Genomic DNA, 16,386 nt, shown 5'->3' on the forward strand with positions numbered 1-16,386 from the left:
AAGCTGCTCTCTGCAGATCTACTCATTACTTCTATTATAGTCGTCTACTCTTTTAAATCTAAATTCTATGACTCTAAGAATTACTAATATTGCTCTTTTCCCTTGTACTACCGCAATGCACTGATATAACGAAATGATCTGTATGGATGCCATGCAGAACAAAGTTTTCCACTGTACCTTGGTACATGTGACAATAATAAACCAATTTACCCAAGCTCACATTGAGCATTGGTGGAAGAACAAAGACAGAGGTCAAAGTGGGGTAGAGTATTCTGTACTCTTACTGACTGCTTACTGCCTGCTATTATATAAATGAGACGTAACTGGAAGCTATGGGTTCAGACTTTCAGAGAGTGTGATCAGGAGTGCTCTGCAGAATGGTCACCCAATCTCTGCTTCTTTTCTCCAATGTAATGGAGATCACATCATGAGCACTAAATGGAGTACACTGAACTAGAAGTGCAAGTGAATTGCTGCCGGAAAAAGTGAGTGGAGTTCTTGTTCATCGTTATTAAATGCAAGATGAGCTCCGCCAGATGAAGAATATCTACTGGAAACCAAAGTACACCACATCCAGGTTCCCCTTCATCCACCCTGTTTGCTACATCCTGAAAGGACTCTAGCAAATTTTTCAGTATTTCTTTTTTAAAAAATCATTGATTCTACTTGACTACCTTATGTTTTTCTACATGTCCTGCTATTCCCTCCTAACAACCAACTGGCCAAGAGTTTCCTGCTTTCTGTCTCCATCCTATACGTGGTCCATCACGTTCAGGGGACTTGTCACCCGTCAGCTCCGTTAGTTTGCCTGGTACACTTTGTCTAGTGATAACAATTCATTTAAAGTTCCTCCCTCCCCTTATTTTCCACCATGAAGAATGATCTAATTATTTAGAATCTCTGCCACTTCTCTATTTGCTATTATTAACCCCCCCCCAGTCTGATCCTCCAAGGGACTAACATTTAGATACTCTCTTTTTTAAAAACATAATTCAACTGTAGCTCTTACTGCCTGCTTATATACTATCTGCTAGTTTAGACTCATACTCCTCTCAACTGTTTTTTGAATAATCCTTAGTTGGTTTCTAAACACTTCCCAAAACCCTGAGCCACCACTTATCTTCCCAATGACATTTGCCTTTCCTTTCAATGTGATACTTCCTTAGTTAGCCATGGATGGTGTATCAGTCTCCTTGTGCCTCTCGTTCTCACTGGGATATAGTTTTACTGAGATTTACAAAATATGTCTATCACATTATCCTTCAAATCTATTTACCTAGTCCACTTTAGTCAACTGTCTTCACTGTTGTAATTGTCTTAGTTTAGAACATTAGTTTCATTCCCCAATTTCTCAATCTCAAACTCAATTTGAAATTCTACCATGAGGGTCGAAACAACCATAGGAGTGCACTGGAACAGACCAAAAGTTCTTCCACCAAAGAAAGAAGTACAAGCCTGAGTCATCTTGACAGTGTGATTATGTTGCAGAATTAAAATGGTAGCAAATGCAATAAAAAAGACAATTTCTTCATAATTTAGAAATGCTTTGCTGGCAACTCCTGCCTACATTCCGAACTGCTGAGAAGCTTTGGTACTCCCATGCAATGCTGCAGTCCTGAACTTACTGCCCAAGCTTCATTGGTCATTTCCTGACTGCTCACTGCCAATGGAGTCCCCATAGAGTGCAGTGGTAGAGTAGGTGCTTGGCGAGATCTTGCACCACTTCTTCTCAGATCCTTCACCGCTTAGATCTATCTTAGGATCCGCAAGCCAACTCATATCATATGATTACGTCAGTTGGACCATGCCTCAGTTTAACACCTGGGCTAATGAGATCACCTGGGTCAGGCAATGACGAAGTTCTGGTGAATGGGGAGCACAGGCAGGGAGTGCAGGCATGGTCCCAGTCAGGAAAATCCAGGTTACTCTTTAACTACTCATAATAATTCCAATAATGGAGAAAGCAAAGAAGGTCCTGGATGACATTCAGATTTGAGCTGGCAACCAATGGTGGCATTCACAATACACAAAACTAGTTCATGTCCAACTCAGACAAGAGAAAAAAAGAGCCTTAAGTGGTAGCACCATCACAAAGCATCCCATCAACATCTCAGGGGTAAACAATGAGCAGTCATTTAAATGCGCGAATCATACTACCTCATCACAGCTAAAGGAAGTTGACAAGTTGTTCACCATCTTACTCAAAATACATCATCACCATCTACAATGTTTATGTCAGGATTGCAATTCAATATTTACCCGACTCCTACATAGAGTCAGTTATACAGCACAGAAACAGACCCTACCGCCCAACCGGTCCATGCCAACCAAAACCCCCCCATCTAAGCTAGTCCCATTTGCCAATGTTTGTCCCATAACCTCCAGAACTTTTCCAATCCATGTAACTGTCCAACTGTCTATTGAAAGTTGTTATTGTACCTGCCTCAACCACTTCCTCTGACAGCTGATTGCACATAGATACCACCCTTTGTGTAGAAAAATTGCCCCTCAAGTTCCAACTAAATCTTTCCCCTCTCACCTTAAACCCATGCCCTCTATCTCTTGATTCCCCAACTTAGGTACAGCTTCAACAACACTAAAGGAATGTAACAACCTTTAGTACAGATGGTGCACTTTGTCTGAGCTCCTCAACTGAATATCTATTTTTTCCATCACTAGTCATAGTAAGTACAAAGTACGAAATACATTGCATCAACTGACCAAACTTCAACACCACCACCTTTAGCTGCTACAAAGGAGGAGGCCAGTGACAAAAACAATTTCACATCGAGTCACAGAGTATCCCAACTTTGACATGTGTTGTTGTATCCAATATAGTTACAGTTTACCACTTAATATAGCTTCAGTGTTTTGAGGTGCAAGTGGATTTATATTTTCCTTTTTACAACTAGTTTTCCCTGATTTATCAACTGTATATTCATTCAGATTATGCAGTCGCTTTAGGCTTTACTTTACACAACATGAGCCCCAAAAGATCAGTGGAAGTTCATAAGCAACATTTGGGAATGGCATTTACCAGGGAGCTCACCATGTCCTGTAGTATCTTTAATGCTTCGTATTTTCCCTCCAGTTGCTGTTGTGTTACTTCAAGCTCAGATCGCAGAAGTTCTGCTTCCTGGATAATAAAAGGGTTCAATTCATCACGACTTACACTTGAAACAAGGCTATTAGAGACTGAAGTAATGCTTCACCAATAGTTATTAGAATGGTCAGAGCATATTCAGCCATAAAAAGCAAATGTTTATGCACCACTATTAAATGTTACAACGAACTACCTGATGATGTTTGTAAACAAACACTTCAATGGAGAATCAATATTCTTGCTCAATGATCTTAAATGTCTGCTCATTAAAATGATACATATTACTGGAATAACTTTTAATCTATTTAAAAATAGATAGATTGGTATGATTTCCTTTGCATGCTTTGAACCCAGAAACAAAAGTATGAAAGAAATCCAGAATTATTTACACTTCACTGTTTAATTAAAAAGTACTTCTGTGGCCTCAGGGAGTTGTAAAGGTAGAAAATTTTAGATTAGACTTTGATGTACATCAAACTCAATACTTCTAAGTAACCTCTTTACATGCACAATTGGTTTCTCCATTGTACTTTATAAAAATGTCCTTAAGCTTGAATAGGCTGAAAAACAAGATGGAGAAATTTAACTTTTTGTTACTGGTTTAAAATACCTGATTTTTGTATTAATTAATTTCACTTGCAGCTTTCAACTTCGGCGCACTTCACATGTTTAGCTTCATACTTTGGAATATACCTGCTACAACAACCCAGTGATCTTTGGTCAAAATTAAGTAATTCAAAATATAAGGTGTCACCGAAAGAAATTTCCACTCCCAAAAGAAGAATCACCTGCATAACTTCCTGGAGCCTCAGTTTGAGTTCTTCATTTGACATTTCAACTTCTGCACCAACAAAGGCAAAATATGATTCAGAAAACAATGAACGTGCAGTGCATTGCTAAGCTAATAATAAAAAATCAACTTTATCTAAATAAACAATTTAGATCCTGTTCAACATTTCTCTGGAAAGCAAATGATTTGGTCAATCATTTACCTTTTTGTTAAAGGGACCTTACTAAGCACAAGTTAGCTGTGCTGCTTCCTGGGTTAAACATTTAGCACATTTCAAAAGGTATTTAATTGGCTGTAAGATACTTTTGGACACTGGATATTATGAAAAGTAATATGTAAATACAAGTTAATTCATGATTAATTTTCAGGTGATTTTCAAATTATAGACAAGCTTCAAAAAAGTCAAAAGCTTTGCAGAACTAATTTGTATACCATTGCCAATTAACGATCTTTGAAAAACGGATGACAAAATGCTTCTGTTTATTTGGCAATACACAAATTCAAACTCTACTTGTGAGGAACAAAAACCAGACCATTCAGATTGAGTAAGGGAGCCAAATAATAAGGAATCAAATTACTAGCAGAAAAGTCAGAAAAACTTTTATTTTAAAATAGAGTTGAATCAGAATCAGATTTATTATCACTGACTTATATGTCATGAAATTTGTTGTTTTGTGGCAGCAGTACAGTGCAAAAGCATAAAAATTCCAATGAATTACAAAATAGGTAAATAGTGCAAAATTAAAATAACGAAGTAGTGTTCATGGACCGTTCAGAACTCTGATGGCAGGGAAGAAGCTGTTCCTAAATCGTTGAGTGTAGGTCTTTGGCAAATTTATTATGGAAAATCTTGGAAGTGAAAAGCACTGAAGTGGACAGATTCTGTTGGGCTGCTTGAGGAATAAAAGAATATATTCCCCAAGAGACCCAACTTAGACCTAACTCATGTACTTCCCTTTTCATAATATCCCTCAATCTCTGCTCTATCAAAACTTGATTAGCTTTCACTCATTTACACTTGAGCCTTCAGTACATTTATCACTATATGTTTTATGATTACTGTTTCTTAGTTGTGTAAGCTCCCTTTGATTCCTTACTTTCTCCTAACTTTCAAAATAGGTATATTTAAACCAACAGCCAGAGTAAAGAATCTTATGCAATAGTGATTTGTACTCTATTCACTTAATGCTATAAATGTTATCTTTTGCATTAAGGATTTATCCATCGAAACAAAACAATTCCAGCATAATTGACACACAACTTGGCTGTGTGTGTGTGTGTGTGTGTGTGTGTGTGTGTGTGTGTGTTTACATTCCACACTTAATAATAGTAGCTTTTACTTGACTTTTTAGGGTAAATGAGAACATTCTGATTAGGATTAGTGATGTAATATGACTCCACACAAGTTGTGTACAAATACATAAAGATTCTGATAGTTTCCAACAAATAAAACCAGTCGGGTTTAAAGACATTATTAATTTTTCTAATGTTATATACTTCTATTAAACCATGTTTAAAGAGCCCAATCAAAATATCATAACTATTCAGAACTAGTTTTCAATGCAATGTACACAAGTATATTGCAAACAGTAAGATTTACCAGCATTGCTTGATTGTCTCCTGATACTCATCACATCAGAAGTCGAGAGCTGATGGAAGGAACCATAAATGCTGCCGTTTTTGGTCCAACAGAGACATGGAATCTCATTCTTTTCATCCTTATTTACACTTCTACCAAAAGCATCACCATTGCAATCTGATCCTTGTCTTGATCTTGCAGTATCAGCAACGGAACAATGTTTCTGATCGTAAATTCCACCAGGCTTCCTGCGAAAGCCATCACCCAAATCTCCACTCAACATATCATCTTCCTCTTTCACTTTCTCCTTCGGTACTCCGTGTTGATCAGACATTAGGAGGGGTTGCACTGCTTCAACAGCCCAATTAGCCAGCAGAGACAAAACTGACAAAGCAAACATTTTAAATTAAGACCATTTACAAAAAAAGTCAAAGATCTTCTTCTGAAGATTTAATAGAACAATCTAAAAAATATTCTAAAATACAAATTGCAGTTGTGAACATTAAGATTTAAACACAAAAGTAAGACAGAGAGATTTTAGGAACATAGAACAGTACACCACAGTATGGGCCCTTCAGCCCACAATGTTGTGCCGATCTATATAAACCTACTCCATGATCAATCTAACCCTTCCCTCCAACACAGCCCATAACCCTCCATTTTTCATACATCCATGTGCCTATCTAAGAGTCTTTTAAATGTCTCTATTGTATCAGCCTCTACCACCATCCCCAGCAGTGTGTGTTCCAGGCACCCACCACTCTCCGTGTAAAAAACCTACCTCTGACATCTCCCTGAAACTTTCCTCCTCTGACCTTATACAGATGTCCTCTGATATTGGCCTATGCCGCCCTGGGGAAAAGGTGCTGGCTGTTCACTCCATCATTGGTCCTCATGATCTTATACACCTCTATCAAGTCACCTCTCATCCAGTGTCGCTCCGAAGAGAAAAGCCCTAGCTCACTCAACCTTTCCTCATAAGACATGTTCTCTAATCCAGGCAGCATCCTGGTAAATCTCTGCACCCTCTCTAAAGCTTCCACATCCTTCTTATAATGAGGTGACCAGAACTGAACACAACAATCTAAGTGTGGTCTAAGCAGAGTTTTATAGAGCTGCAACATTACCTCGTGGCTCTTGAACTCAATCCCCCAACTAATGAAGGCCAGCACACCATACACCTTCTTAACCACCCTATCAACTTGCGCGGCAACTTTGAGGGATCTATGGACTTGGACCCCAAGATCCCTCTGTTCCTGCACACTGCTAAGAGCCCTGTCATTAACCTTGTGCTCCGCCTTCAAGTTCAACCTTCCAAAATGTATCACTTCACACTTTTCCTCATTGAACTCCATCTGCCACTTCTCCACCCAACTCTGGATCCTGTCTATATCCTGCTTTAACCTACGACAACTTTCTACACTATCCACACCACCACCAACATTCAGGTCATCTGCAAACTTACTAACCCATCCCTCCACTTCCTCATCCAAGTCATTTATAAAAATCACAAAGAGCAGGGGTCCCAGTACAGATCCCTGCGGAACACCACTAGTCACCAACCTTCAGGCAGAATATACCACCTTCTTCAGGCAAGCCAATTCTGAATCCACACCCTCTATGGACCCCACGCCTCCTGACTTTCTGGATGAGCACCTTGTCAAACGCCTTACAAGTCCACATACACCACATCCACCACTCTACCTTCATCTATTTGTTTTGTTACCTCCTCGAAAAACTCATTTAGGCCCATGAGGCACGACCTGCCCCTCACAAAGCTATGCTGACATAAGACAATGCTTCTCCAAATGCTCGTAAATCCTATCCCTAAGAATCCTCTCCAATAGCTTGCCAACCACTGACGTAAGACTCACTGGTCTATAATTCCCAGGATTATTACCTTTCTTGAACAATGGAACAACATTTGCCATCGTCCAATGCTCTGGTACCACTCCTATGGTCAGGGAGGATGCAAATATCATCGTAAATGTCCCAGCAATCTCTTCCCTCGCTTTCCGTAGTAACCTGGGGTATATCCCATCCAGCCCCGGAGATTTACCTATCCTAATGTTTCTCAGAAGTTCCAACACTACCTCTTTCTTAACTTCAACATGCTCCAGCATGTTAGCCTGTTCTACACTGACCTCCCATTCATTAACGTACCTCTCCCTGGTGAACACCGAAGCAGTGTTCATTAAGGACGTCCCCTGCCTCCAGGCACGTTTCCCCTTTTATCCCTGAGCTACCCTCTCTCTTGTCATCCTCCTATTCTTTACGTATGAGTAAAAAGCCTTGGGGTTCTCCTTAATTCTACTCGCCAAGGCCTTCTCATGTCCCCTTCTAGCTCTCCTAAGTCCCTTCTTAAGCTCCTTCCTGGCTACCTTATAATTCTCAAGAGCCCTGTCTGATTTTTGCTTCCTGAAGCTTAAGTGTTTCCTTCTTCCTCTTGACCAAATGCTTCACTTCTCTTGTCAGCCATGGTTCCTTCACCCTACCATCCTTTCCCCGTCTCAGTGGGACAAACCTATCCAGAACCCCATGCATGTGTTGTCTGTGCTAAAGGTCGGGAGTTGTGGTCACTATCTCCGAAATGGTCTCCCACTGAGAGGTCTGTCATCTGACCAGGTAAATTGCCCAGTACTAGATCTAGTAATGGCCCCTCCTCTGGTCAGCCTGTCCACATACTGTGTCAGGAATCCAGGTACTATTTTGGGCCAGAACTTGCTGAGAAATGCTGACAGTTCCACACAAATTCAAAACAAATACCAAGCTTCACCTAGTCTCTGGCTGCACTCTGCCAAAAATTTTATATGAAATTCAGTAGTGAAAGACTGGAACCTCCCCAAACATTTAAAGTAGCATCATGTGAATGCTGCTTATCTGACACTCTGTGCCTGTGATGCTGCTACAGGTAAGTTTTCCATTGCACCTGTGCATTCACATACTTGTGCAGATGTCAATAAACTCAACTTTAACCTCGATTTTATGCAACTTTATGCAACCTGCATTTGGACCTGGCAGAGGATTCATTTGAATGGAGATATTATAAGTTCTATTAAATTCTAAGGTAAATTATATTTTTTCTTGAATTTTTCTTCAGTGCTTGTATTTAAAAATGTTTTTGTGCATTTTAGGGAATTTAAAATGATTTAAATTTTTTTTAAGTATTTTGTTTGATTTTGAAAGGGGCTTCAGGAAACTTGGAACAAAAAGACAACTTTGATGGGGCTAATCTGGAGGTGTGGAATGCAGTCATTCATATGTTTTCACAAGGACAAGGTTTGTTCAGCCCCACCCTTGTGATTGGATCATGTTGCATTGTAAAAGCATCACCAATGGAAGATGGATGCTTTCAATTGCGTTCATCCTCATGGATCTGGACAAGGTGAACACAAAATAAATGTATAGCTTCAGGAACTTCATCTCTTTCCTACTTTTCAGTTACCACCTTTTCACAAATCAACAGGCATATTACTTAAAGAGGACCTGCCTTGCAGTTCCAGTGGCACCAATATTGCTGGCATAAAAACAAGGAGAACAAATTCAAGTTTATTGTTGTCAGAGGCATATATACACAGCATACAAATGCCATGAAAATAAGCGTTTTGCAGCAGCAGCATCGTACATTACAAGGCGAGGACAAACATAAGTTAACATAAACTTAAATTAACAGAAATTATATTTAAGACATGGGAGCAAAATTAGGCCATTCAGCCCATCGAGTCTGCTCCGCCATTCAATCATGGCTGATTTATTTTTCCCTCTCAACCCCATTCTCCTGCCTTCTCCCCATAACCTTTGACACCCTCACTAATCAGGAACCTATCAACCTCCGCTTTGAATACACCCAATGACTTGAATTCCACAGATTCACCACCCTCTGGCTAAAGAAATTCCTCCTCATCTCTATTCTAAAGGGACATCCTTCTATTCTGAGGCTGTGCCCGCTGGGTTCTAGACTCTCCCACTACTGGAAACATCCTCTCCATGTCCACCCTATCCAAGCATTTCAATATTCGGTAGGTTTCAATGAGATTCCCTCCCCCTCCCCCCTCATCCTGCTGAACTCCAGTGACTACAGGCCCAGAGCCATCAAACACTCCTCGTATGTTAACCCTTTCATTCCCAGGATCATTCTTGTAAACCACCTCTCAACCCTCTCCAATGCCAGCACATCCTTCCTTAGATATGGAGCCCAAAACTGCTCACAATACTCCAAATGTGGTCTGACCAACACCTTATAAAGCCTCAGCATTACATCCTTGCTTTTATATTCTAGACCTCTTGAAATGAATGCTTACATTGCATTTGCCTTCCTTACTACCAACTCAACCTGCAAGTTAATCTTTAGGGAATCCTGCACAAGGACTCCCAAGTCCCTTTGCACCTCTGATTTCTGAATTCACTCCCCATTTAGAAAATAGTCTATGCCTTTATTCCTTCTACCAAGGTGCATGACCGTAAACTTCCCTGCGCTGTATTCCATCTGCCACTTCTTTGCCCATTCCCCCAACCTGTCCAAGTCCTTCTGCAGACTCCCTGCTTCCTCTACACTACCTGTCCCTCCACCTATCTTTGTATCATCCACAAACTTGGCCAGAAAGCCCTCAATTCTATCATCCAGATCATTAACATACAACGTGAAAAGTAGCAGACCCAACACCAACCCCTGCGGAACACCACTAGTCACCGGCGGCCAACCAGAAAAGGCCCCCTTTATTCCCACTCTTTGCCTTCTGCCAGTCAGTCAACCTCTATCCATGCTAGTCCCTTTCCTGTAATACCATTGGCTCCTATCTTGTTTAACAGCCTCATGTGCGGCACCTTGTCAAAAAGCCTTCTGAAAATCCAAGTAAACAACATCCACTGACTCTCCTTTGTCTATCCTGCCTGTTACTTCCTCAAAGAATTCCAACAGATTTGTCAGGCAAGATCTCCCCATAAGGAAACCATGCAGACTTTGGCCTATTTCATCATGTGCTTCCAAATAACCCAAAACCTCATCCTTAATAATGGACTCTACCGCTGAAGTCAGGCAAACTGGCCTGTAATTTCCTGTCTTTTGCCTCCCTCCCTTCTTAAAAAGAGTGGAGCGACATCTGCGATTTTCCAGTCCTCCAGAACCATTCCTGGATCTAGTGACTCTTGAAAGATCACTACTAGTGTCTTCACAATCTCTTCAGCTACCTCTTTCAGAACCCTGGGGTGTAGTCTGATCCAGGTGACTTATACACTTTCAGCTTCCCAGGCACCTTCTCCTTAGTAAAAGCAACTACACTCACTTCTGCCCCAACTCTCTCGGAATACTGGCACGTTGCTGGTGTCTTCTACAGTGAAGACTGAGAAAAAATACTTATTCATTTACACTTCATACACTTGTACATAATTGGTTTATTATTGTCACATGTACCGAGACAAAGTGAAAAAATGTCTGGCATGCCATCCATACAGATCATTTCAGCACATCAGTAGAGGTAGCACACAGGAAAAGTTCACAACTTACATGCGTGCAAAAATAAACAAAATAAACAATGATGAGAGACAGCGAAATGTATAGTCCAAGGTAGTGTCAAAGGTTTTTCAGGTCAGTTCAAGGACCTGATGGCAGTGGGGAAGAAGCTGTTGTTGAATCTTGAGGTGTGGGTCTTCAGGCTCCTGTACCTCCTGCCTAATGGCAGCAACAAGAAGAGAGCATGTCCTAGATGGTGGAGAGAGCTGTACCTGTGATGGAACTGGTTGAGTCCACCACTCTCTGTAGCCTCTTGCGTTTCTGTGTATTGGAGTTTCGAAAACAGACTATTATGCAATGAGTCAAAATGCTTTCCACTTTACATCTGTAGAAGTTTATCAGAGTCCTCGATGACATGCCGAACCTTCTTACACTTCTAAGAAAGTAGAGATGCAACCATGAAGAAGGCATGCCAGCATCTATGTACCGGGCCCAGAATAGGTCCTCCGAGATGTTGACACCCAGGAACTTGAAGCTGCTCATCCTTTCCACCGCAGACAATTCAATGAGGACTGGTGCTTATTCACCTGACTTCCCCTTCCTAAAGTCCACAATCAGTTCCTTGGTCTTGTTGATGTTGAGCACAAGTTTGTAATATTTCTAATTATGCTTCGTAACCAGACCTCATGCCTTTTCATCTTTCTGCCAGCATTTTGTTCAGATTTGCAAAATTATTTTACTCATAGTATACTTTTCTTCTATACAAGTCCATCCCAAGTTCAATATGCCTTTGCTTCCACAGATGCTGCTTGATCTGCTGAGTTCTTCCAGTTGGTTTTTTGCTCTACATTCCAGCATCTGCAGTCTCTTGCGTCTCAAGTTCATCACTTTACATTTCCTATTGATCTCCATCTGCTGCCCATGTCGCTCTCCTAGATTTGCCACCTTAAAGCCTATAACTATCCTCATCGCTATCTATGCTTCACCAAGCTTCGTATCATCTGCAACTTGTTGTCTACAGTAAAGTCTGGATTGTGCATAAAAATCAAAAAACCAATGTACCCAAAACTGGACCTAATATGCGATTTCTCCCTATACTGAAAGAAGTGATCCTAGATGTACTCCACCTGAACCTGTCAATTTACAAACTCTCAGTAATGCTACTGGGCCAGATTGTGTAGCTTAAATCAAAAACCTTCCAACTGGCTGTTAGTTTTATAACAAGCTTTAATGCTATCCACCACCACCTCACATTTATTCACAGGTTCAGTCATGTATGTTGCAAAAGTTACTCCATACTCAGTTAATCCCATGTATTCCTGTCAGCCTCCTATTCTCCATAAAATATAGCTCACTTAACTTTTTGGCTACATCCGAGCCCACTCTTATCCAGCACTATTATCCCCCTTCCCACTAATTTGTTTTTCCGCTGCGGGTATCTGTTTGGTTATTTTTTTCCCTACCATTGTAGATAACTCCATTCACCTACATTTATACTACAAAATTTTCCTTCTGTTTAAATCCATGCATGGCTCCCACCATTCTGTTACAGTGATCTACACCCCTCCAATGCCTTGTGACCCACTGATGCTCCAGCTCTGATTTCTGATGCTGCCTTTCTTTCACTGTGTCTACCAATGATGGCTGCACCTTCGGCTTCCTTTGCTCCATCGTCTAGAATTCACTATAAAACCATCAGCATTTTCATTAAATATGTTTCCTTCAAAAGCTCCCTAAAAGACCAAATCTTAAATCAAATTTTGGTCACCAATTATTTTGGTCAACGTTAATTTTCATTGCACCTCTGAAATATTTTAGTGTATTTTGCTATTAAAAGGAGTTTTTAAACTTCTACTCGGCAATGAAATTCATTCCTTATCCTTTAAAATGCCCTTTATTATCATTACCCAATAATTTACACACTGATTTTATCTCATTAATTTGTTCCAACTTCCATACCAGGTTTTATTTTAAATATCTAAATCTACGCAACATACCTTCAACATTGGTAAAAAAGTTCTAAGCAATGAATTCCAAATGATGTGAACAGCATAATCCAGGTCAGCTGATAAAGTTCTTTAAATGGAAATATGACTGACAGCAATTAACTAATCAGAATTATTTGTTTACAACCCTTAGTTCTGCTTCCTGTCAAGTTAACCAGAACCATCCTCAAGTATCAACCCTTTGAGAACATCACCTTATTTATATCCCTGCACATGGCACATTATCCCACTGCTGTATACAATGTAAAAATCTGTAAGACTCAGTGTAAAATAGATTTAGCAAAATTACAATTTTCCATTAATTTATATAAGCAATACAGGAAAGATGAAATGTTGAAAACCTGAGGAAGGGCAATTAAAGCAGTGATAGTTTTATGTGTGATAACAGGAAAAAGTCTTCCAGTTATAGTATAGTTATTAGAGAAGAAATACAAAAATTGAGCTAGTCTAGCTTGAGGAAAAGAGGGTCTTAGGATGACTAAACAAGACTAGTTAACATGAGCAAATAGTATTAGGAATAAATTATAAAAAATACCTACAAGAAAGGAAAAAAAAGCTGGTAAATAGAAAACATTTTCAGGTCAAGACAATTTACAAGGGAAGATCAATCTTCATGCAACCAGATATGGTATGGATAAAAATTAAAAGATCTTTTGAAAGGTAGTACCTTAAAAGGTCAGATATTCACTATAGCACTTCACATTTTGTAATTTTGCAATACCTACTCACTTGGATGAGCTGTAATTTACAGAACAGTTAGGACAGCATGGAATCATTCATTCACTGTCCATCTTCTAGTATCTTTTGAGAAGACACGGTGAGTCACTTTCTTTATTGTTGCAATCTGTGTGGTGCAGAGCATTCAGGATTTAAACCAGCAATGACTTAAGGAACAGCAATCACAGGTGAGATTTTCAGATGTTGAGATTGGAATAGAAATGTGTAATATTAAGGTGGAATTATGTGGCATTAAGGAGCATGATCCAGTGAAATATCAAAAGTTTCCAACTGTCATATAGATTCAATGCCTATTTCTCCTTGAAATAAGCTCACAATGGCCAAACTGGCAAAGAAGACTGAGTACTGAGTAATCATTTTGGCCCCAAATGGAGTACATCGTTACATTCAGGCTGTGTTTTTATCCTCCTAGAAACCCAAGACTTCACTTCTTTTCTATTCTGGTATATTTATTGTAATATTCCAATGTCTCTTTAAGTCAATCAGTTACAACAACCATGCTCAAGAATCATTTAAATAGATGTTTAAAAGAGCATGGAATGACACGATCCTAATGCAGGCAAATGGGATTAGTTTAAGTGGGCAAAAAAGCTGGCATGGATGTGGTGGGCCAAAGGGCCTGTTTCTGTGCTGTACAACTGACTCAATGAACACAAATTATGTTCCAAATGCCTCAAACATGCACAGAGAACATCGTTTTGCATAACACCATCATCAAGCACATTGTGCTATACACCCTGCCACTTTACATGTTTGGAAACAGATTGCATTGGATCAGTGAACAACATTTGATGGGATCACTGTAGAAAAGCAAAGTTGTGAGCAAGTCGATGAAACGGAGTTAAGATCTTTTAACAGAAATATAACCAATAGCACATCCAGTGACAAATGATTCTCATTCATCTGGAACATTTTAAAATATAAACTCCCAAATCCTGTGATCCACTAACGTACGACAATATCAATAACCTCTTAACAAGCTTTAGAAACATTGCCACATTTAATACTAGACCCACCTAAAATATTATGAAGTTACATAACGTATGCCTCTAACAAATGCAAATTTCACTGTTAACCTGGACAATTCCACACTAACCAGCAGCAGCGAGTTCTTTGGGGGGGGGGGGGGGGTGGACAATCTCCGTGACATTTGCAGAGGAGTATTTTCTGATTTATTTCAGATTTCCAGCAGCCGCGCTTGCCCCACCTTCAGCGACAGCCCCTCTCGCTGCAGGAAGCTGCGGTGCGCCGGCGAGGAGCGAGTGCCGTGTGGTTCAGCTGGTCCCGACTCTGCACCGGGCAGTTCATCAAAGGAGGCAGCGGGGGAAGCGTCAGGGGCAACTGCACCAGCGGGCCCGGGCCCCTGACGCTCGGTCCCGGTCCCCGGGGGCCGGGCCCCTGACGCTCGGTCCCGGTCCCCGGGGGCCGGGCCCCTGACGCTCGGTCCCGGTCCCCTGACGCTCGGTCCCGGTCCCCGGGCCCCTGACGCTCGGTCCCGGTCCCCGGGCCCCTGACGCTCGGTCCCGGTCCCCGGGGGCCGGGTCCGGTGGCGGCGCCGAGCTCCAGCCCCGCACCCACACACCCGGCCCGGGCGCGGCGCCCCAGCCCCAGCCGGGAAACTCTCCGCCACCGCGGCTCGCAGCCGGTGGAAGCTCCGGGGACGGGCCGGGTCCGCCTGACCCCACAACCCGCTCCCGGGGGGGGGGGGGGACCCACGGCCCCGGGAGACCCCCACCCGCCGCCCCGGCCCCTCCCTCCTACCTGCCCAGGTCCGGGAGCCGCCGCCTCCTCCGAGAAATGGCCGCAGACCCGGGTCACGTGGCCGGCCCGCCCGCCCGCCGGTGACGTCACATCCCACAGGGGCAGCATGAGAGAGGAGGGGGTTCCCGCCGGGTCCCGCCGCCCGCCCGCGGGTCCCCACTGGGCTCCCCCCCATTGTCAGGGAAGTATGGATCTGTATTCCCAGCTTCCATTGTTCTACCGCACACCTCAGAGCCCTTCCATTCACTGTGTAAGTCTTACCCTGGTCTGTCCTCCCAAAGTGCGTCACCTCACACTTGTCTGCATTAAATTCCATCAGCCATCTTTCAGCCATTTTCCCAGCTGGTCAAGATCATGCTGCAAGCTTTGAGAGCCTTCCTCACTGTCCACTACACCCCCAATCTTGGTGTCATCTGCAAATGTGCTGATCCTGTTCACCACATTTGGTCCTTTCTGTCTTCTACTTCAATCAAAAACTCGTCCGTTTGTTAATTCACTGTTCCCCTATGTTCCTGTTTTGGAAAACTTTTTCACATCTTTTTTCATTTCCATATATACTGGCTGGGCTGCTGTGTATTTCCAACATTTTCAGCTTTGAATTCAGAAGTTTATTAGATTTCAACAGATCAGATACCTATCAAGTCTTTTAGAGAAGGAAAGCTGCTATAAGGTACAACAGCCCTTACTTTAAACTCCCAAACGTCATTACTATGTTACCCAATTTTAACTGCAATTAAGAACTCTGAACAAATAAGACATATGACTTTAGGTTGTTTCTGAGACAAATTAAAATTAAATTCCAGAATGCAGCCTAAATTCTCTCTTTATACACACACTGTATTACAGTCCTTTGCAATTACCTTTTTTCAAATTCTATGATTTCTCTCTGCCAAAGATACTGGCAGCTTAGTTCTGTTGGGGATTCTAACTACAGTTAACTCCTATTATCCAGAATAATGG

General features: G+C 41.5%; 1 protein-coding gene across 6 annotated transcripts in view; it reads right to left on the reverse strand.

Annotated features, from left to right (window-relative positions):
- ccdc125 (coiled-coil domain containing 125) overlaps positions 1–15,481 on the reverse strand; it is a 34,230-nt gene extending 18,749 nt beyond the window's left edge. For 5 of the 6 annotated variants that reach the window (XR_007956711.1, XM_052020588.1, XM_052020589.1 and 2 more), the window contains exons 1-5: positions 15,427–15,481; positions 13,657–13,771; positions 5,494–5,856; positions 3,892–3,944; positions 3,050–3,136 (exon numbers count right to left, since the gene is read on the reverse strand). Coding sequence is in view for 5 of the 6 variants with exons in the window: in XM_052020588.1 (XP_051876548.1) it covers positions 3,050–3,136; positions 3,892–3,944; positions 5,494–5,806 (453 nt within the window). In the remaining variant the exon portion in view is untranslated. The remainder of the gene's footprint in view (positions 1–3,049; positions 3,137–3,891; positions 3,945–5,493; positions 5,857–13,656; positions 13,772–15,426) is intronic. The other variant, XM_052020587.1, reaches the window with a different exon arrangement.
- Between the last annotated feature and the right edge of the window lie 905 nt (positions 15,482–16,386).

The sequence above is a fragment of the Pristis pectinata genome, chromosome 7 (assembly GCF_009764475.1).
Source record: "Pristis pectinata isolate sPriPec2 chromosome 7, sPriPec2.1.pri, whole genome shotgun sequence".
NCBI classification, from domain to species: Eukaryota; Metazoa; Chordata; class Chondrichthyes; order Rhinopristiformes; family Pristidae; genus Pristis; species Pristis pectinata.